Raw genomic sequence first — 22,104 nt, 5'->3', positions numbered from 1 at the left:
TAGTCACGTGCCTGACACTTACGTCGTATTCTGTGGGGCACGTTGCGGACGCATGCGCCGACGATTGTAGGTGCTTGATTTGCTGTGGTCGGCATGGATGATGAGGAAGAGACTTACCGGCTGTGGAAGATTCGCAAAACAATTATGCAGGTGCCTGGGATGCGGAGGGGACATCGCCTTGTGACGCTTTATTAAGTGGTTTTGCTAACGTACCTCGGGGGAAGGAAAGAGAGATGATCCGGGAGTCGGTCGCCGATCTTTGCCTTAAGGCAATGGAGGGTGATCTGACTTTTATAGCATCACAAACAGTGTCTGTGGGAGAAGCAGAATTTGAATCTTGTTTTTCGTGGTTCAAAACCTGCTTACATAACTCCTAGGCTGGAGCAGAATTCCTACTACTTACGAGTATCATTTCTATAGCGCAACTAGACGTACGCGGCGCTGTACATCAAAATATAGAAGAGGCAGTTCCTGCTCAAAAGAGCTTGCAATCTAGTCAAGGCAGACAAACTGGGTAAGAAGGTGCATGTGTGCACAGTGCTCAGGTGGTGGTGGGGGGAATTACAGAGACAATGATGACAGATATTGGTACTTATCAGGTGGGTTAGAGTTTGGAATTGAAAGCAGCTTCAGCGAAGTGGGCTTTGAGTCTGGATTATAATATTGCCAAAGATGGAGCCTGACTAGGTTTACCAGGTGAGTTTTGGAAGGCTCTGAGCTCAGGGCTGCACCTGGAGGGCCTCTGTGCACATGTGGGCATCAATGTGATGATGCACTGAGTCAGGCAATTTGTTCCAAGCATATGGGGCAGCAAAGTAGAAGGGATGGAGTCTGGAGTTGGCAGTAGAGGAGAAAGGTACAGGTAAGAGAGAGATCTGATGAGCCTGGGGGGAGTGTGGGGAGAGAATTCCCAGTTTTGACGATCTACAGGAAAGGGATGTTACCTCAAAGTTCTGTTCTTGGGCCTATTCCTTTCTAACATTTTTATAAGCGATATTGCTGAAGGTATGATTTGCGTCTTTGTAGAGGATACCAAAATCTGCAATAGAGTAGATCCCCCGGATGGTGTGAATAACATGAAGAAAGACCTAGCAAAGCTTGAAGAATGGTCTGAAATTTGTCAGCTAAAATGTAATACTAAGAAATGCAAAGTCATGCATTTAGGCTGCAAACACCCAAAGGAATGGTAAAGTTTAGGGGGTGAAGAACTTATGTGCACGACAGAAGAGTGGGACTTGGGTGTGATAGTATGTGATGATCTTAAGGTGGCCAAACAGGTTGAAAAGGTGACAATGAAAGCTAGAAGGATGCTAGGGTGCATAGGAAGAGGTATGACCAGTAGGAAAAAGGATGTATTGATCCCCTGTATAAGATTCTGGTAAGACCTCATTTAGAATATTGTGTACAATTCTGCAGGCCGCACCTTCAAAAGATATAAAAAGTATGGAGTAGGTCCAGTGGAAGGCTACTAAAATGGTGTGTGGTCTTCGTCATAAGGCGTATGGGGACATACTTAAAGATCTCAATATGTATACTTTTGGAGGAGAGGTGGAAGAGGGGAGATATGATAGAGATGTTTAAATACCTTCATGACATAAATGCACATGAGTTGAGTCTCTTTAATTTGAAAGGAAGCACTGGAATGAGAAGGCATAGGATGAAATTAAGAGGTGATAGGCTCAGGAGTAATCTAAGGAAATACTTTTTAACAGAAAAGGTGGTAGATGCGTGGAACAGTCTCCCGGAAGAGGTGGTGGAGAAAGAGACTGTGTCTTAATTTAAGACAGTGTGGGATAGGCACGTGGGATCTCTTAGAGAGAGATAGAGTCAATGGTTACTGCGGATGGGCCATTTGGCCTTTATAAGTTACAGATTGGAACTTGTTGAGCCAAGACCCTTAGATCCCCACACCTGGATGGCCTTCCCTGAATCTCTGTGATATTTGGGTCATATATTCCCAGTAGTTTTTTAGGACAAGTTACTTTCAGACACTGTTGTTTTTCCCATATCTCCAGTAGGCTTATAATTTGCTTATAACTGAGGCAGTGGAGGATAAAATGACTTATCCAAGGTTATGAGAGGCATCAGTAATTGTTAAAACCTGGCTGTACAGGTTCTTGGCTTGCTACGCCATGTCACTTTGCTTTACTTTGTATTTGTGTACAATATTTGACCACGGTGCAGTATTCATCTAATTATTTTATTAATCCAAAGTATAGTAAGACATTTACACTAAAAATTGTACTCAGAATTTCAACACTCATTACTCCGGAGGTTTAAGAAAAGCCCTCTGCCTCTCTTAGAGGGTCTTTTACTAAAGTGTACTTAGCATGCCTTAACAGCAAGAATTAAAATGCACTAAGTGCAAAGGCTGCAGCGTAATTGTTGGGAATTACTGCACTGAAAATTGCACTAGTGAGAGTGAACCTGATTGTAGTTATCTTGGATGCACTTAGCTCCTCCTATTGAGGAGGCACTATGTGAACCTGTGACAGCGTATAATAAGTACAGTATGTTAACTATGGTATGCAGTCCATGTCCATTTTCTGCCCATGTCCTGTCCAGTTCCCATCCCTTAACACAACATGAGCAAATTTGTTTGTGCAAACTGCCATGGTAATGGTGCACTTGTGCAGAAGTGGTTAATGGGCTAATTCTTACACTAACTGCTTTAGTAAAAGGGCCCTTTACAGTTGTCTTGGGAAAGGGGATGGGATTTTAAATACTACTTTTCTTGATTACAATCAAAACAGTTTACATTTTAAATACATGTATTTGTGTACCTGGGGTAGTGGGACTCTAACCTAGTTCTCCAGGTTCTTGGGCCACTGCACCAATCATTAGACAGCTACTCTACTTTTGTGGTATGGAGAACTCTCTCACTGCTCTGGAAACAAGTTATTGTGTAACTTGATTGGATAAGAGATCTGAATGTGATCTCTCATTTTGCATTTCTGAGACTTTAAAGTTCAGACAGTCCTCGCTGTTGGATGGTAGTTAAAGTCCACTCATTAGTAAACTTGTGGATTCAAGCTTATATTAAGATTGTTTTTTGTCTGCAGCTCAGCTCATGGACGTCTAGCTTTGACTTTAGGGTTTTTAACACAGACTTGTCTTTCCCAGCTCTGCCATGACCGAGGTTATTTAGTAACCCAGGATGAGCTGGATCAAACATTGGATGAGTTTAAAGCTCAGTTTGGGGACAAGCCCAGTGAAGGACGCCCACGACGTACTGACCTCACAGTGCTGGTGGCACACAATGATGACCCAACAGATCAGATGTTTGTCTTTTTTCCAGGTGAGGCAGTTACCCAAAATCTCTCTTAATATGTATTTATGGTTATAGTAAGGAATAGTTAGTCCAGTTTTTTGTGTGAAATAAACTTCTTTGTTGTTTTTCTTTCTCAGAGGAGCCAAAGGTTGGCATTAAAACTATCAAGATGTATTGCCAGAGAATGCAAGAGGAGAACATTACGAGAGCTTTGATTGTTGTGCAGCAGGGCATGACACCTTCAGCAAAACAGGTACCTTGTGCTCAGCTGAGCAGGGGGTGCACTGCTTATTCTGACTGCATTGCTTTGTTCTTCTCATGTGTTTTATAAATATGGTGCCATTCCTTCATAATAAAATGGTTTTCAAATTAAAGTACAAACAAGCACTCAGGGCATAGCCACAAATCAAAACAAGTCTCATACAGAACTAGAACAACAAGCATGAGTAAACAGCTGATACCTCCCCACCCCATACCCAAAGCAGGGAGCATCCTCCAGAATGCGGTACTAAAATACTAAGACAACAGCAAGAAAGTGAACCACATCCCACAGGATAAAGACCCAAAAGGCAGACAAATTAAGAGACACAATGGTGCAGTGCAACAGCAATTCCAACATGAAAAAAAGAAAACCGACATCTCAATGACCCAGACTATAATACCCCCAACCCACCCATTGTCATCGCAAATTGTTATCGTAGCAAAAACTCGGAAAACTACGAGCTCTGCTAGTCTTCCGAGATGCATCTCCCGCATTCCAGAAGTGGGAAGACAAGTAAACCCCAACCCAGATAGAGCAGAGAGAGAGAGATTAAAAAAACCCTCCCCTCATGCACCTCTGACAACCCCACCCACCCTCCTGCACAACCTCAAATTTAAGAAAGAGAATTTAGGACCTCACTGTGTGCCCCTGGGGCTAAGGATTGGATGTAGGGATCCCAGATCTGAAGGAATTGTTTGCGTTTACAACTGGCAAAGGCTACTCTCCGCTCAAAAAGCAAAAGTGTATGAAGTCTATTCCTCCAAGCCCAAAAGGAGGGAGCCGCATCAGTGGTCCATACCGACAGGATGATTTTATTTTTCCCCCAAAACTCCAACCCGCCTCATAAACTGTCGTTGTCCCCTCCTTCTAACAGTGGCCAATCTAGGTCCCAAGTACCTGGCAGAAACCCAAATAGTAGCAACATTCCATCCTACTAATCCCAGGGCAAGTAGTGGCTTCCCCCAGTGACTGCTGCATGGGAGGGATGATTTTAGTTTGTATTTATAGTCCTTGTAATTGTTTATCAAGGATTGTACGAATGTAAAAGTTGGAAAAAAATGACATGGAGGGGCATCTACACATGAATGCGCCAATGTCAACCTTCTGCTAGAATCTTGACTCCAATATGCTTTTATAGAGCTGTCACTAAGCGCATGGCATTGGGGGTTCATAGATGAGGTGCCAGTTTCTAGAATTCTCCTTTTTATCTACTTAAAAGTGAGTAACTCTTGTATAAAATTATAGTGTCCTTATTGTTCAGGACGGTCTGATTTGTGTAGTGGCTTAGTTATGTGAGATTTTGTTATTTTTTTGGATTAAATAAAAGGTAAAAAGAACTCCAATGTAAATGTTTTATTCCCTGCTGTGAATCTTTAATTTCCGCTTCGTAGTGATCTTTCTCTGTTGGTTTGTTTCAGTCACTTGTAGACATGGCTCCAAAATATATCCTTGAGCAATTTCTACAACAGGAGTTACTTATCAATATCACAGAACATGAGGTGAGCATCTCCTGCTTGTATAGTTCTTCTGTTATAGAAAATATGCTGTGTGAATTCCCAGTGCTTTGCTTATCATGAGAAAGCAAAGTATCGTACTGGGCATGTTGTAAACTGAGCTTATCCCAGGACAAGCAGGCATGATATTCTCACATGTGGGTGACGTCATCTACGGAGCCCCGATGCGGAAGCATTTTCAAGCAAACTTGGTTGAAGATTTAAGTTTGCTCTGCTGCTCCACGCATGCGTGCCTTCCTGCTCCACTAGGGGGCGCATCCCCTCGTGGTCTCCAGTTCAAAATTTTCCGCTGAGCCTAGAAGTCGTGTTTTTTCAGGCTCTGCCCCAACTGCCTTCTAGCACCGCAATTTTTTCTTGTTTTTCTCGATTAAGTCGCTGTGCGCGAATTTTTTCCTTTTCAACTTGATTCCTGCTTCGTTTTTGACCGACCCGGAGGCTTCCGGGTCCCCGTGGCCCGTGGCTACTCGAGCCGCGGCCACTTTCGATTCTATGTCCCGGCCTTTGACCGGCTTTAAAAAGTGCACCCGGTGCGAGCGGCTTCTTTCCATCACAGACCCGCATCGCCGGTTCATCCTCTGCCTGGGGGCCGCTCATCCAACCGACTCCTGCCCCCAGTGCGCTACCTTCCAGAACCGGGCGGATCTTTTTGCCCCAGACCAACCCTCTACCTCGGCCTCGAGGTCGGCCCCGGCCTTGACCTCGGCCCCGAATACCTCGGCATCGCCTCGAGACTCGACTCCGAAGTCCTCGAGACAACAGAAAGCCTCGGCTCCGGGTAAGTCCCCTCTTCCCTCTTCAGGTTCTTTACCAGCAAAGAAACCAACCTCGGGGACACCGGCGACGCATGGCGGAAGCCCCATGCTTACAGCCCCGGTGAAGCCCTCCAAGCCTTCGGGCCGTGCCTCCACCACACGGGAATACTCTGATACGAGGTCGCCCCCGGTGGAGTGCACCGAGGCAGTGGACATGCCTTCGATGCTGTCCGTGCCTGTCTTCCAGGACCTACTCCGAGCAATGATCTCGTCGGAGCTGTCCGCTGCAATGGCCCATCTACAACCGGCCTCGACCTCGACCTCGCATGTGCCAGACCAGCCTGAGCCTCGCGTCGAGCCACCTCGGGGAAAAGTGCGCAAGCTTCGCCGCATCTCATCCTCCTCTGACTCCTCGCCGAGGCACCCGAGGCGCTCTCCCTCCACAGACCGCCACAGGGCAAAACGTCGTGCTAAACCGACAGAAACCTCGAACCGCCGTACCTCCAAGAAGGCCCGGAGTTCCCCCACTCTACGAGGCCGTTCCCCTACACCTCGTACGGGACCGCTCAGGGTGGCGGAGTTATCACTCTCCAACCCGCGCATCCTCCGAACTCCCCCTCGGACCGGGGCTCTGATCCGAGGTGTCAGGCTTTCACCGAGGGAGTCCGGGTCGAGGTCACCGATTCGACATCGATCGGTATCCCGAACCCCAGCATCGTCTCCGAGGGGCTCCTCGAGACGTCGGAGATCCCTGACCCCGGAACACTTTCACAGTGCTTCCCCGGTCTCGGAACGTGGATCGGAGCGGGAACCTCGATACTCGAGGGAAGCCTCCCCGTCCTTCTCCACCCGACGGATGTCTCGTTCACCGACCCCACACGGGGCCTCGGGAACATCCCACCCATCCTTCACTCGCTTTGTCCAGGACATGGGCCACGCTTTGAACTTAGACCTCCAGTCCGACTCCAGATACTCAAAGGAGTACCTAGCGGAGCTGGACATGCCATCACTGCCCAGAGAGTCCCTTCGCTTACCGTCTAATCCAGTACTCCAACAGGCTTTCTTCAGGAACCTGGAGACCCCCTACATGGTCACAGCCGTCCCCTCCAAAATGGAGGCCAAGTATCCTACGGTACCCTACCCGGGGTTTGAACAACCGCAGCTCTCCCACCAGTCGCTGCTGGTAGAATCATCCCTGAAAAAGGCTCACCCCTCCCGGGTCTCAGCCACGGTCCCCCCAGGTCGGGAAGGCCGAACCCTGGACAAGTTCGGCAGGAGACTATATCAAAATGCGATGATGGCCTCTAGGGTGCAAAGCTACACTTTCACCTTCACATCCTACCTCAAACACCTCATCGGACTACTGAGAACCTTTGAGACTGACTTACCAGCCTCTCGCCAAGGAGCGTTTAGCCTGCTTGTAGAGTCCCTCTCCAACCTACGCCTCCATCTATTCCACGCGGCCTACGATGGCTTTGAACTCTCCTCCAGAGAGGCAGCCTTTGCTATCGCCATGCGCCGACTAGCTTGGCTGCGCCTGGTCGACATGGACCCCAACTTACAGGACCGGTTGGCTAACCTCCCCTGCGTGGGAAAAGAGCTGTTTGACGACACTATCGAGGTGGCTACAAAACGCCTCTCTGAACATGAACACTCATTTGCCTCCCTTGTCCGGCAAAAGCCAAAACCGCCTGCGTCCAGGCCATTCAGGGCCCCTCCGCGCCGCTACCCGCAAAAATCCACTCCTGCCTTCTCCCAGCCTCCGCCCAGGCGTCCGCAAGCCCACCACCAGGCCTCACCCAAATCCCAACCGCCTGCAACTACCAAACCATCCCCGTCCTTTTGACAGGATACGCGGAAGGGGGCTGACCCCCTCCACCAGAGTTCCAAGCTCCCTGCCTATCGGGGGCCGCCTCAGAGCTTTTTACCCTCACTGGGAACAACTCACGTCGGACGCATGGGTCCTTGGCGTGATCTCATCAGGATACTCTCTCAACTTTCGAGCCATTCCCCCAGACAGCCCCCCAGGGAAGTGCCCTCCCAACCGAACGCTACTACCCCTACTCCTCTCAGAAGCTCGAGATCTGCTTCACCTGCGAGCAGTGGAGGAGGTTCCCCCGACCAACGGGGGAAGGGCTTCTACTCCCATTACTTCCTGAAAACCGGAGACCTACGCCCAATACTAGACTTGAGACGACTCAACAAATTTCTGGTACTGGAAAAATTTCGGATGCTTTCCCTACCGATCCTCTACCCCCTGATCGAAAAAGGCGATTGGCTCTGCTCCCTCGATCTGAAGGAGGCGTACACACATGTTCCAGTGCACCCCGCTCACCGCAAGTTCTTGCGTTTCCAAGTAGGGGACCTGCACCTACAATACTGAGTCCTCCCCTTCGGCCTAGCATCGTCACCCCGGGTCTTCACCAAGTGCCTCGTGGTGGTCGCAGCTGCCTTACGCTCCCAGGGCCTTCAGGTATTCCCCTACCTGGATGACTGGCTGATCAAAGCCCCGTCCAGGGAAGGGGTTATCTCAGCGACCCAACAGACTATTATCTACCTACAGAGTCTGGGGTTCGAGGTAAACTTCCCAAAATCCCAACTGAGCCCCTCACAGTCCCTGCAGTTCATCGGGGCCACGCTGGACACGGTTCGCCTCCGTTCCTTCCCCCCCCTCCACGTCTAGAGGCGTTAGTAAATCTGAGTCGAAGGATCTCACTGCTACCCTCGGTATCAGCTCGACAGATGATGACTCTACTAGGCCACATGGCCTCCACCGTCCACGTCACACCATTCGCCCGTCTCCACCTGAGAATCCCTCAATGGAACCTAGCCTCTCAATGGCGTCAAGATCGGGACTCGATCGATCGCCCCGTGACAGTGACTCCTTCCTTGCAACGATCGCTCCGCTGGTGGGCCGACTCTTCAAATCTTTCCAAAGGTTTGCTCTTCCTCGCCCCCCCACACAACAAGGTGCTCACCATGGACTCATCGGAGTACGCTTGGGGAGCCCATCTGGATGGCCTACGCACTCAAGGGATGTGGTCAGCAGAGGACCGTCGCTGCCACATCAACGTGCTAGAGCTTCGGGCCATCTATCTCGCAGCTGTAGCTTTTCAACATCTGCTCCACGACCGGGTGGTTCTCATCCGAACCGACAACCAGGTAGCAATGTACTACGTAAACAAACAAGGGGGAACAGGGTCTTGGCCCCTCTGCCGGGAAACCCTGCGCCTCTGGAAATGGGCAATCTTCAACAATACCTTCCTTCGAGCGGTGTACATACAAGGAGAACAAAACTGTCTGGCGGACAGACTCAGCCGCCTCCTCCAGCCACACGAGTGGTCACTGCACTCTCAGACCTTACGACAGGTGTTCGAACAGTGGGGGACACCTCAAATAGATCTGTTCGCATCCCCCCACAATCACAAACTGCCTCTCTTCTGCTCCCGGATGTACTCCCCAGACCGGCTCGAGGCCGACGCCTTCCTCCTCGACTGGGAGGGAAGGTTCATGTACGCGTTTCCTCTGATCCTGCGGACGCTTGTCCACCTGAAAACAGTACAAGCCATCCTGATCCTGATTGCTCCTCGCTGGCCACGCCAGCCTTGGTTTTCCCTTCTACTTCAACTCAGTGTCAGAGATCCACTGCCTCTGCCTCGGTTTCCCTCTCTACTATCACAGGGTCAGGGTTCGCTGTTACATCCCAATCTTCAATCTCTTCATCTGAATGCTTGGTTTCTTTCCCCCTGACTTCTCTCCCCGTGTCTCAATCAGTCAAGGAGATATTGGAGGCCTCTAGAAAGACCTCGACGAGAACCTGCTACTCCCAAAAGTGGACCAGATTCTCAACCTGGTGCTCCTCCCACAGCCAGGACCCAGTGTCGGTCCCCGTCCCTCTGGTCCTTGACTATTTACTTCAATTATCTCACTCCGGCCTAAAGACCAACTCCATTCGAGTACACCTCAGTGCAATTGCGGCCTTTCACCAGCCCCTGGAAGGGAAAGCCCTCTCGCTCCATCCCTTAGTCTCTCGCTTCATGAAGGGTCTCCTGAATGTCCACCCTCCTCTCAAACCTCCTCCGGTGGTTTGGGACCTCAACGTGGTTCTGGCTCAACTAATGAAACCTCCATTTGAGCCCCTAGACAAATGCCATCCAAAATTCCTCACTTGGAAGGTAATTTTCCTGCTTGCGCTCACTTCCGCTCGGCGGGTTAGTGAGTTACAGGCTCTGGTAGCGGACCCACCCTTCACGGTATTCCATCACGACAAGGTGGTACTCCGCACTCATCCAAAGTTCTTGCCTAAAGTAGTGTCTGATTTTCACCTCAATCAGTCCATTGTCTTGCCTGTGTTTTTTCCCAAGCCCCACTCTCATCCCGGAGAGATGGCGCTCCACACTCTTGACTGTAAGAGAGCGTTGGCCTTCTACCTCCAACGCACTCAGCCACACCGGAAAGTCCCGCAATTGTTTTTGTCATTCGACCCAAACCAGTTAGGTCACCCAGTTTCCAAGCGCACCTTGTCCAACTGATTGGCCGATTGCATCTCCTTCTGCTACGCTCAGGCTGGTCTCGCGCTGCATGGTCGAGTAACGGGACACAAGGTCCGAGCGATGGCAGCCTCCGTAGCGTTCCTCAGGTCCACACCTATCGAGGAAATCTGCAAGGCTGCCACGTGGTCTTCGGTTCATACTTTCACCTCCCACTACTGTCTGGACTCACTGTCCAGGAGCGATGGCCGATTCGGCCAATCGGTTTTGCGAAATCCATTTGCTTAAATTGCCAACTTCCCTCCATCCCTTTTCAGTTAGCTTGGAGGTCACCCACATGTGAGAATATCATGCCTGCTTGTCCTGGGATAAAGCACAGTTACTTACCGTAACAGGTGTTATCCAGGGACAGCAGGCATATATTCTCACAACCCGCCCACCTCCCCGAGGTTGGCTTCTTTGCTAGTTAAGTGAACTGGAGACCACGAGGGGATGCGCCCCCTAGTGGAGCAGGAAGGCACGCATGCGTGGAGCAGCAGAGCAAACTTAAATCTTCAACCAAGTTTGCTTGAAAATGCTTCCGCATCGGGGCTCCGTAGATGACGTCACCCACATGTGAGAATATATGCCTGCTGTCCCTGGATAACACCTGTTACGGTAAGTAACTGTGCTTTTTCCTAGCATCACTTCAGAAGAATTGGAGCTGATTTCTTTATTGAGCTTTCTTTTCTGTATTTGCAGCTGGTTCCAGAACATGTGGTGATGACAAAAGATGAAGTGACAGAGCTATTGGCCAGATAGTATCCTTTCTGCAGGTTGGTGTGCCTTCTCTGAGGTGGGGAGCAGGTGGTAGTGCCCCAGGTTCAGCAGAAGAGCTTCTCTGGATGCTTCTAGTGTCTTGACATCCTGGATTTAGAAGCTTTCCTACTGGTACTCTGACATGCACTATTCAGCCTTGTTCTTTAATTCATAGCCTGTAATAATTTTAACTAGTCAGAGGCACTCCTAAGAGTCTGGAGCTCATACCATTAGCTTTCTATCTATTTTCAGATTATTACGCTCAATATGTCCATCACAGATTTATTGCTAATTTTATGAGTGACAAGTTCCCTTACCATCTCAGCTTCTACCTTCACAAGTTTAACCAGGTAAGAAAGTGACTGGGATGGGCTTCTAAAATGTAACCAGATAACACAATATCTGCAATATTCAGCTATGTTCTGTGAGGTAGATATCAGGATGAACATAACTGGGTCAGTTTACTTCTAGATCTGTCTACTAGCAAGTTGTGATTTTTTTTTTTTTTTTTTTAATCTAGGTTTTCTGAGGTTTATATTCAATTTGAAACAACTATACCAGTAATCTGAATTTGGCTCAGATGGTTTACTTTTGAGATAAAACCCCAAGTATGAAACTTATTAACAGCCCCAATAATATCATGCTGTCTGGCTATGTTTTAGAAGTATGAAAAGCAGGAAGACCTGATGTTCCAAAGGAAGAGGAGCAATCCAACAACAAAACAAACTGTGGATGAAACACAATGTTCTTGACCTTCCTTTATTTCTTCAATCAATGTTAAAAAAAATATCCATATTAACCGTATTAAAAGCTAACAGACCCGACATGGGTCGTGTTTCGGCTAACAAAGTCTTTCTCAAGGGTCCGGTCGTCAAATAATACACTGGTATTATGGAATTAGTGTCCAAATCGAAAATGCTGTGTGTAGAACAAGGCTGGGCTGACCGCTGATAAACAGAACTGCTCTGTGAAAGTGAAAAGCCCACCGCAGGAACACACTGATCCCAGCTACTTTCTTACCTGGTTAAATTTGTGGAGGTAGTGATTTTACCTGTATAAACTGAGCTGGGTAAAGGAGAAGGTTGAGCACTGACTATCTCAAAAGTTAACCATCTGAACTAAATACATATATTTAGATTTAGTGTTGCATGTGCTAAGTGCTGCAATGACATTATCTTCATCAGTTTTCCTGCTTATGGGAACCATCTTAATTCTCATATTCAGTTGTCACAACATATGAGAAACTTATACAAGGGCAGAATTATCTCATATTGAATATAAACCTCAGAAAACTTAGATCCAAACAAAAATAAAAAAATTACATCTAGCCAGTGGCCAGATCTGTGAGTAAACTGACCCAGTTGTGTTCATTCAAATATTTAGTAGCTATGTCTACCTACATAAAATGTAGCTAGCTAGTGTAAAAAGTAAGTTTATCAGCAAAGAAAATGACCTAGTTATCTGGCATCCATGGGGATTGATGAATACCAGATAACTTATAGCTTCTGGTTGCTTTAGAGTTACTGTAAAAATAGTTTTGCCTCCCCTCCCACCTCCCTCTATCATGCCCCTCCCCCACTTGTAGGTCCAGCATGTGTTTTTCCCTTCTTTCTGGGTCACTTTCTCCCCCCACTCTTATGGGTCCAGCATCCATCCATCTTCCCTCCACCCTGTAGGTCCACTATCCATGTCCCTTCCTCACCCCCCCCCCCACACACTTTTGGTCCACCTTCTCCCCTGGGTCTGCCCTCTCTCCCTCAGCATGAGTCGCCCCCCCCTCCTTACAGCCACAAATCTCCCTCCCTCCTACCTTAAACATTTTATTAAAACAAAAAAATCATTGATTTTTGTCCACCCTGTTTAGATTATTGATAACTTTATGAGCAGTAATCTGGGGCCACAGGCCAAGGACCTAAATGCCTAAATAAGAGCTTGAGAAACCATTTTCTGGATTGGGTGCTGCTTTCCAAGGGGAAGATTTTGTTGGCTATGCCTTCAGCAAGGGAGTTCAGATCAGTAAATATGCTGGAAAGGATATTGGCAAGTTGAGCTCCCTTGGCATGAATAGATTATCAAGGATATTAAGAGTATTATCTCTTCCAAGAAATCGAACAGCTGGTTGTACCTGCTGAGCTAGAATGGATTTCCTTATTGTAGAAGGTAAATAGCTGTTAAAGGATTAGAGTGGTTATATTTAGAGCCCGACTGAATTTCAGTTTCAGCAGTGAAGCTGACACCGACCCCCATTTCCCTTACCCTTATGCCTCACAATCATTCTCCACACTATGTCTCTTCACCCAACCACCCCCATACCCACTCCCATGCCCACCTTTAAACCTGGTGGTCTAATGGGTCTTCAGTAGTGCTGCCTGAGTAGTGCTGCCTGATTCAGGAAAAAAAATTTTGATTTGATTCAGCCTATTGAATTGGTTATTTGATTCTCCTGCCCAATTGGGTGTTTTTTTTCAAACATCCTGGTGGGTTTATTTTATAGCCTCTTCACCCTCTTTGCCTTCTCCTAACCACAAACCTAACAAACAAAAAAGACTTTTCCTCTCTCTGTTAAATCCTAGCTCATGTTTGCGGTCTAACACCTGCTCTGGCAGGATACACGTTTCAAATCTGATATATTGTAATCACAAAACAGAAAATAAAATTAGTTTTTCTACCTTTTGTTGTCTGGTCATTATTCAGATCTTGTTGGTCCCAGGCTCTTGTTGTCTTCTGATAACTTGCTTGAAGGCCTGTCTCCACCCCCCCTTGAAGGCCTGCCCCACCCTCCACCCCAAAGGACTGCTCACCCCCCGGGAAGGCCTGCGTGTTCCCCCTGGCCTCCCTGCACCATTTACCTTAAAGAAGCAGCCTGCAGACAAGATCATGATGCTAGCGATCTTTGCAAACTGCTTCGAAACTGTTTCCTCTTCCGCAGTCCCGCCCCTTCTCTGACGTCAGAGGCGGGATCATGGCAGAGGAAACAGCTCAGAAGCAGTTTGCAAAGATCGCTAGCATTGCGATCTTGTCTGGAGGCTGCTTCTTTAAGGTAAACGGTGCAGGGACGCCAGGGGGGGGGAACCGGACGCCAGGGGGGGAAGCTGGACGCCAGCACTAACCGGCTGACCCTCCCTCCTCGCCTTCTAAAGCAGGTGCGGCAGTTGCTGGCCAGCAAGAGCAGCGCTGCTGCTCCTGCTTTAGGGGGTGAGGGGGGAGGGTCAGCTGAATCGGGAAGCCAATTTTTTTTTTTTTTTTTTTTTGTTTTAAATCGCTTCAAATCAATTCACCCAAAGTGAATCGGTGAACCGATTCGAATCGTGAATCGGGCAGCACTAGTCTTCAGGGCAAGAGTAATCCCCAATTACTCTTGCCTCTGCTGGTTTCACAGTCATAATGGCTGCCTTGCAGGTTTTCTGGGGGGAGGTCCCAGTGGCCATTTTGAGATTGGAAACATCAAAAACAAGAGCAAGAACTGCAAATATTAGTTTTGGTCGAAACCAAGAATCCTGTTTTTTGATCAGCCTCTAATTGTAGTTGCTATTTGGTGAGGGTGGGTAATTTACTTATTTTATTGAGTTGTTTTTTGTTTTTGTTTTTTATTATTTATTCATTTTCACATCAAAGAACAGAAAGCGTTGATACAGAAAATTAAATGTACATCTTAAAAGAAAATAATACCAATGGATAAAAAAGGGGTGAAAACATTCACACCTATTAATAATACCATGAACATAGTCCATAAGAGAAGTTGAACTTAAGAAATTTTTCACGGTCATATATACACATAACCTACAGAAATACAGAGTTCTTTTGGTTTTATACATTTAGGCCTGAGTGGCGGAAATCATGAAGGGGTCTGGAACCGTTATGGCAGCCTTACTTTCCAGAAAACATTGCAATTGATCTAGTTCATAGAAAATATATTTGTTTGCCTGATAAGTAATACAACATTTGCAAGGGAATCTAAGTTGATAGGTTGCTCCTAGGCCCAAAACTGACTGACGAAACGTCAGAAATTTCTTCCGTCTAGCCTGCGTCCACTTTGAAACATCTGGAAAAATGGCAATCTTGTGGTCATAAAATTCAACATTCTCAGTTCTGTAAAAGAGATGAAGAACAGCTTCTTTGTCTTGCATAAAGACAAAGGTCACAAGCAGAGTAGCTCTCGCTGAGATTTCAATCTGTGAGGATTCCAACATCCCAGTAAGATCCAAATCTCCAGGATGTGTAGATGACTTATCTTTTTCTTTCAACAAATTAAGATAATACAATTTCTGCAGCAGTGGCATATTAGTCTCAGAAAATTTCAAAATCGATGTAAAAAAAGAATGGAAAAGTTCTCTAGGCGATTACATTCTAGAAACTCAATTTTCCTAATTAATAGATTTTTGTCTTTCATCTGAAGATTAGAAGCAACTTTTAATTCTGAGACTGAATTATCTACTTGATCCAGTGTACCAGACTGCAGTTGAATTTTTTCCTCACAATTTTTAATCTAAATTGCAGTTTGTTGAATTGAGGTAATAAACTGGGAGCATATCTGATGAAGGCTCTCCATGGCTCCCCACAACGCCTCCATGTCCACCACTGCTGGCTTAATCAGGGGTCTCAGAGGCTGAATTGGAGAGACTGCTCCATTTTCTGCACTCGTCGTACCTTGAGTGCCTCCTCCTCCTACTGCCGCTTGATGGTAACTCGGCAGAAATCGATCTACCTCCAGGGTCAAAGATGATACCGTCGGCTCCGGAGACACACACCCCAACACTTCCTGCTGGGCCAATGGATTCCTCAATATCATCCCGGGACAGGGAGGCATTGCAAGCCCAATCGGGCTCAGCGACAAGTCACTGTCCAACTCCAAGGTCAACTCCCCTTGGAGTGCAGATCCGCTCAATCCAAAAGGGACAGCATAGATAGTAATAGCTGTCTGGCGTGTAACTGAAGAGGCAGAGAAATCACTCCTCTGTTTCCCCCTGCATTTTGGCATTGCAGAGAAGAAAACTCTGCTAAAAAAGCAGGTAGGCAAAAACTTAATAAAGAGAAAAAAACATCGAAAGTGGAGGAGCCTCTTGCAACACGTCTCACCCTGACACCTCCTCAAGCTTACTGGGGTTTTAAAAAAAATTTGAAAGAGATATTTTCCCATGTCTTATTGTAACTTAGCCTGATAAAATCCATCTAGCTGCTAATTTGACAAGGGTCATATTGTGATTGAGGATATGTGGATTTAGATTGAGTAGTCAGGCTTGTATTGTTAGTTTTTTTTTATTATTATTTTTAGTTATATTTTATTATGTTTTGTATTATTGTAACATTTATAAACACTGTTGTAATCTACTTCCAGTCTTTTAGAGGTTGGCTTTAAAGTTTATTTTAAATTAGGGCTGTGCATGTTTAAACCCTGAAAGGGTACAAATCAGTACTGCTATGCTATTGCTCTTTTCCTTACCTGTGCCCCCTAGCAAGCTGAGAGAGTCACAGCTGCCCAGAATTCAAGCAGGAGACCCTGTGGCACGCTATTTTGGGATAAAACGTGGACAGGTGAGCTTGCAGAGCCTAGGCTTTGATTTTCCAAATAAAAGAGCAAATAAGCAATGAATGAAATTGAAGGAGAGCTTAAGTTGTAAACCATACCCATAAACATGTCTGTCTTTCCCACTGTAGGTAGTGAAGATTATTAGACCCAGTGAAACAGCTGGGCGATACATCACTTACAGACTAGTCCAGTAACTGGATCTGCCAGGTAGGGAGACATTACCCCATCCTGCTGCTGTATAAACAATTGGCATATCAGGCTAGGGAAGGAGGCTTGCCCTTGTAAAAATGAATCAGACAGCACACGCTCTTGGTCTGTATGAATATGTTTTGTGAGATTTGCTGTTTACTTATGGATCACCTGTGGTTTCTGGGGTGGGGGATTGAGTTACAACCAGTGATTTTTATTTCTTTATTTAATTTTTTCCCTTTTAAGCATTCAATCTGTTTACATTGAAAATGAAGTGGCTCGTCAAGTTCTTCACTGCTGCTTTTATGGTGGAAGATTTCCCTGGGGCTTAATGTGAGAACGACAGTGGAGCACATCACCGCTGGGACTGTATTTAATCTTACTCCTGATTTTTATTTTACTCTTGTGACTATTTTTCTTTTGGCTCCATTTTTTTCCTGGAATTGTTAAAATAAATTGTGTTTCCCTTGTACTTGTGATGTTTCTGGTCCGAGTTGAGTGATAATAATTATTCGTTGGATCTGGGTCTAGATTTTCTGCAGCTTTACACTCCATACTGTTCATCTGTAATAACTTTTTCCTAATCTACATGCTGATGCTGTTTGAGGGAAGCTGATTTGAAACCACCTCGGGGGACAGGAGCCACGGTCATGCTTTAATCTGAGTAAGGAAGGGTAGGAGTATTATTCATTCCAGCTGCCTTTTCTAGCCATTACTACTACTATTTATTATTTCTATAGTGCTATCAGCGCAGAAAAACTACTTCACCCAACTGTCGTCAAAGGACAAACGCCAAAAAGTGGAGCGGGTATATGATCAAAATTATCAAAAATCAATTCTTCAATAAACTTAATAAATACATTCAAAACCAATAGTTATGTGTTGACTGTAAAATGTCACAATAATATTTCAAGGGGGTGAAAGGACCTCAGACTCCCCTTCCCAACTCACTATAGAACAGCACATGCTGGTCCATTCAATGGGTTATCTTTTCAATTATTGTTCTACCACCCCTTCTCATCATACATTAAATGTGCAACAAATCCAATTCATGAAATGAAAAATCAAAACAGGAACTTAGCTTAAATCAAAGAACTTAAAATCTCCGATTCCGACAGGGCCTGTTCCGCCCTAAGCTTTCTCAATTTGTAGTTCTTATCCCTCTCTTCCCTTATGTTCTTAGTTTTGTTACGTTTGTCAATAGTCTTGTCAGACCTGATTTTTGTTGTTTATTGTATTATTCCCCACATTTTGTAATTTTATTATTATGTACATCGCTTAGAATTATGATTAAGCGATTAATCAAATCTCCATTAAACTTGAAACTTGAAGAGATCAGGTAATAATCATCTGCATACAGCCATGTTGCAGGTAATTCTTAATAGAACAAAAATGTCCACAACGCATACTTAACAGGGTAGAATAAAGCACATCTCTTTCTCCCAGATAATTTGGGCACTAAAACTTTCAAAGCCTCGCAAATACTATCTTATTGCATAAAATCCCATCTTCAATAATGGCTGCCATTATTGAAGATGGGATTTTGTGCAATAAGACAGCATATGGACTAGCATATGCTCTTCTATATAGTGAGTTGGGAAGGGGAGTTTGAGGTCCTTTCACCCCCTTGAAATATTATTGTGACATTTTACAGTCAACCCATATTTTGATGGTTTTGAATGTATTTATTAAGCTTATTGAAGAATTGATTTTTGATAATTTTGACCATATACCTGCTCTACTTTTTGGCGTTTTGTCATTTGATGATAGTTGGGTGGAATAGTTTCATTTTTTTTGTGGTATATATGTGGGAACATCTCTTTGACGTATTTTAAACAATGTACAAAAAATTTTGAACTGAATTCTAGCTTCAACATATGCAGTTTCGGCATATGTGGTGTAATCCTATCTTCTTTTTGCAATCCAAATATAAGCTTAATAGCCGTGTTATGCAAAATTTGTATTTTATGCAATATAAATTTAGGGTCATCCAAAAAAAGTGATAGTACAATAGTCTATTAATATTAAAAACAGAGATTGTACTAACAGAACCAATAGTGATCGAAATACAAAATATGAACATGATTGCATAGGAAGTAGTCCGACCCGTCTGCTTTCTAGTGCATATAAGTATCTGGTTACACACATATAGAACATTAAGCCTTATATACAGACCCTGAGGAAGTTCCTGGCACCAGCAGCATGCACACTTTCAGCTGATAAAAAGAGGACTGGAAAACAGCTGTAGCTGTACCGTATCCTGGCTATGGACATATTTCCTCCCGATTAACAGTGGCATGATCTGCCATGAATTTAGAGTCCAGAAACCAAATTGTCACTCTCTGTTTAGACTGTTTTTAATTGAGGCTGTGTTGCATTTCCTTTCAGTATGTTCTTTGAAGTAATGCAATATCATTCCATACTTATTCATCCAGAGAATTAAGAGCCTTTCTCATATTAGACCCAGTACAGATGTTTCTGACACTTCCAATCAGAAGACACCTTTTGCTACGTGTGTACCTATGTATAAGCATTCTGAAAATAATGAGTGGAAATTTTGTACATTTCAATAAGCAGAACTCCTAATCCTTATAGAGCTGCTGAGGAATCATAGGGCAGTCCTAGTCTTGTGATGACAGCCTGGTTAAGGGTTTTCCCACAAAGTTAGTTTCACTTGTAACATTTCCCTTCTGGGTCTGGGGAGTCTTTGTTTTTTGGATGGGGCAGTATATTGGTTGCTCTAATTTCTCAGTTCTGTTGGACTCTGATGAACTCAGGCTGCCTGCTCTGTACTGTATTTAGCCCAGTGGTTTCATTACACAGAAGAACAGGGGGCAGCTGCAGTCCGCAGCAGTATGGCTTTAGCTGACCCTCAATGAACAGCTGTTTGTTATTTGACTGATTCATGTTATATTGGGAAAGTGAGTTTTCCCTGATCCCAGGCTCAGCATCTAACTGCCCTTCAGAATTCTGTAAGCATTGGGATATAGCAGTGTCCTCCGTCTTTTTGAGCTCTTCTGCAGTCGGCTGTTGGATGCAAGTGAAGACAGCATCTGCTTGGCCCAGGCTGCAGGTGCGGCTTCGCTGCCCCTCACTGCTGTCATCTGCATATGGAATGTCATCTGTACTTGTCTCACTTTCTTGCTTAGTGAGTTGACTTTTTTTTCTAGTTTGTAAAGTCACATCTGTTGATGCTGTCTGATGTTCAGGGACTCCATCACATAGCACATCATCCAGCTCAGAGTCGGAGTCCTCTGAATGGTCTCTGAGTTCTGTAGAATGCAAATAATTTTCTGGAAACAAGAGAATAAACAGCATGAGTGAGATCTATCTCGTGTTCTAGTGCAGTGTTTCTCAACCTGGGGTACACGGACCGCCTGTTGGGGGCATGCGGGCTGGCCGCCAACTGTGATCTCTCCCTGCCTGTCCCCTCGCTGAAACCGCCGCTACCACAACAGCCACCCGACACGCTCCATTCCTACCCCCAACAGCCATCCAACACGCTCCATTCCCACCGTCGCAACAAGACCGGGCCAGGTGTGTGCAGCGACTGCAAGCAGCCACCCCACAAACCTTCCCCCATTGTCAATTCTACCGTCAGAGAGAAGGTTCCGGCCCAGCCAATCCTGGTCTGGAACCTTCTCATTGACGTCAGGAGGAAGGCTTGTGGGCTGGCTGCATGAAGTCGCTGCATGCACCTGACCCATTCCTGTTGCGGCGGTAGCAGGGAGGGTTGGGTGGAAATGGAGTGTGTCAGGTGCCTGTTGCAACGTCGGCAGGGGGAGTGGAAATGGAGCGGGTGGAGAGGCAGGGAGAGAGGAAGAAAAAGTTGGTCTTGTGGAGGGATAGAGAGAGATGTTGGTTGGAGATTGGAATGAGGTCTGGAGGAGAGGAAGCATGCAGGGGGCAGAAAGAAGGGAAGAAATATTGGATGCACAGTCAGAAAGAAGTGCAACCAGAGACTCATGAAATCACCAGACAACAAAGGTAGGAAAAATGATTTTATTTTCAATTTAGTGACCAAAATGTGTCAGTTTTGAGAATTTATATCTGCTGTCTATATTTTGCATTATATTTGTCTATTTTTTCTATAGTTGTCACTGAGGTGACATTGCATATTTTAAAGTCATCTGCCTTAACCTCTTTGAAAAAACTCCAAATATAAAAAATAATTAACATTTTCTCTGCGTACAGTGTGCTTTGTGTTTTTATAATTTTGTGCTTACCATTATGTATTAATAAGATTATATTGTGTATATATGAAAAATGGATGGAAGAAATTATATTACAGTTAGTACTGTTATTATGGGGGTGGAGTCAGGGGCGGCGTTTGGGCGTGGAACTCGGTTGGTATTTGTTAGGCTTAGGGGTATTTGGCTTGAAAAGATTGAGAAACACTGTTCTAGTGCAATAGGTGTATCATTCTGGACAGTAGGATATTCTCCCCATGCTTGTGAGCTGTGCAAAAGGAATCCCTTCTAGGTTTTCAACTCCTCCTCCTCCTTCTCCAGAGGGCTCTGCTGCCCCCTTCAGTTTTTTCTTTTGAATGCGAGTTGGAAGGTGTCTTTCTGAACTGCTCCGTATATTTCTTTATTATTTTCGGTGTTTTACACAGTGTTTACAGCTGTTGGTACACCAGAGCTCTGCCTGCTTGGAGAACAAGCAGACTTGGGTCTGCAGCCGGCAGGTTAATCCCTTGGGGACTTGTTTGGCCAGCCTGTAGAAAACTTTGCAGAGCTCAGAGACCATATCCCTAGAGCAGGGGTATCAAACTCAATGACATAAGGAGCCAAAATCTAAAACACAGGCTAAGTTGTGGGACAAATTTTTTATTAAGATACTTAGTCTTAGTACAAGTATTGGGTTACAACCTCTCCAACCCCATGCCAGCACTGTGCTGATGTCGCCCTCACCTTCTGTCACCCTGAAAAATCTGCCAGCCTTGGCAGTGAATCAGCAATGTTACCCGCAGCTCCCCTTCCTGCTTTCCATCTGCCATAGTCTATCTCCAGTGACGCAACTTCCTGTTTCTGCCTGGGTGGACCAGGCAGATGGATAGCAGAAAGGGGAGTTGCGGGCAACGTTGCTGAATCACTGCCAAGGCTGGCAGGTTTTCAGCGTGACAAGATAAGGATGACATCGGATCGGTGCGGAGAAAAGAGGGAACTACCTAAAGCTTTGGGGCCAGTCTATGAGAAGGAGAAGTTCCCAGACCATGACTCCAAAGCAGGGAGCACTGCCATGGGCCACATAAAATGGCCAGGCGGGCCGGATTCAGCCCGCAAACCTTGTGTTTGATAC

At 45.7% G+C, this 22,104-nt stretch overlaps 2 protein-coding genes across 6 annotated transcripts in view; one reads left to right on the top strand and one right to left on the bottom strand.

Moving 5' to 3' along the window:
- Window positions 1-17,545, top strand: POLR2E (RNA polymerase II subunit E). 3 transcript variants are annotated; one of them, XM_033956511.1, is made up of 8 exons: window positions 1-150; window positions 3,124-3,298; window positions 3,409-3,524; window positions 4,952-5,032; window positions 11,031-11,089; window positions 16,541-16,619; window positions 16,743-16,821; window positions 17,050-17,545. In XM_033956511.1, the coding sequence occupies exons 1-7, from the start codon at window positions 94-96 to the stop codon at window positions 16,806-16,808; spliced, it is 633 nt and encodes a 210-aa protein (XP_033812402.1). In that variant the 5' UTR covers window positions 1-93; the 3' UTR covers window positions 16,809-16,821; window positions 17,050-17,545. The 3 variants fall into 3 exon arrangements, with proteins under 3 accessions (XP_033812402.1, XP_033812403.1, XP_033812405.1); XM_033956514.1 differs by lacking the exon at window positions 1-150 and adding an exon at window positions 213-514; XM_033956512.1 differs by lacking the exon at window positions 4,952-5,032.
- Window positions 17,546-18,521: 976 nt separating this feature from the next.
- Window positions 18,522-22,104, bottom strand: part of ARHGAP45 (Rho GTPase activating protein 45) — a 93,824-nt gene continuing 90,241 nt past the window's right edge. For 2 of the 3 annotated variants that reach the window (XM_033955161.1, XM_033955160.1), the window contains one exon: window positions 18,522-20,096. In XM_033955161.1, the coding sequence (XP_033811052.1) occupies window positions 19,552-20,096 (545 nt within the window). In that variant the 3' untranslated portion in view covers window positions 18,522-19,551. The remainder of the gene's footprint in view (window positions 20,097-22,104) is intronic. The other variant, XM_033955162.1, reaches the window with a different exon arrangement.

This window comes from Geotrypetes seraphini, chromosome 8, assembly GCF_902459505.1.
Source record: "Geotrypetes seraphini chromosome 8, aGeoSer1.1, whole genome shotgun sequence".
In the NCBI taxonomy this organism is placed as follows: Eukaryota; Metazoa; Chordata; class Amphibia; order Gymnophiona; family Dermophiidae; genus Geotrypetes; species Geotrypetes seraphini.
This window is presented reverse-complemented; position numbering and strand designations above follow the sequence as displayed.

Coding starts and splice junctions, on each gene's coding strand:
- POLR2E (XM_033956511.1), top strand. CDS start 94: ATGGATGATGAGGAAGAGACTTACCGGCTGTGGAAGATTCGCAAAACA. Junction 151..3,123: donor TTCGCAAAACAATTATGCAG/GTGCCTGGGATG, acceptor TGTCTTTCCCAG/CTCTGCCATGACCGAGGTTA. Junction 16,620..16,742: donor TTGGGATAAAACGTGGACAG/GTGAGCTTGCAG, acceptor TTCCCACTGTAG/GTAGTGAAGATTATTAGACC.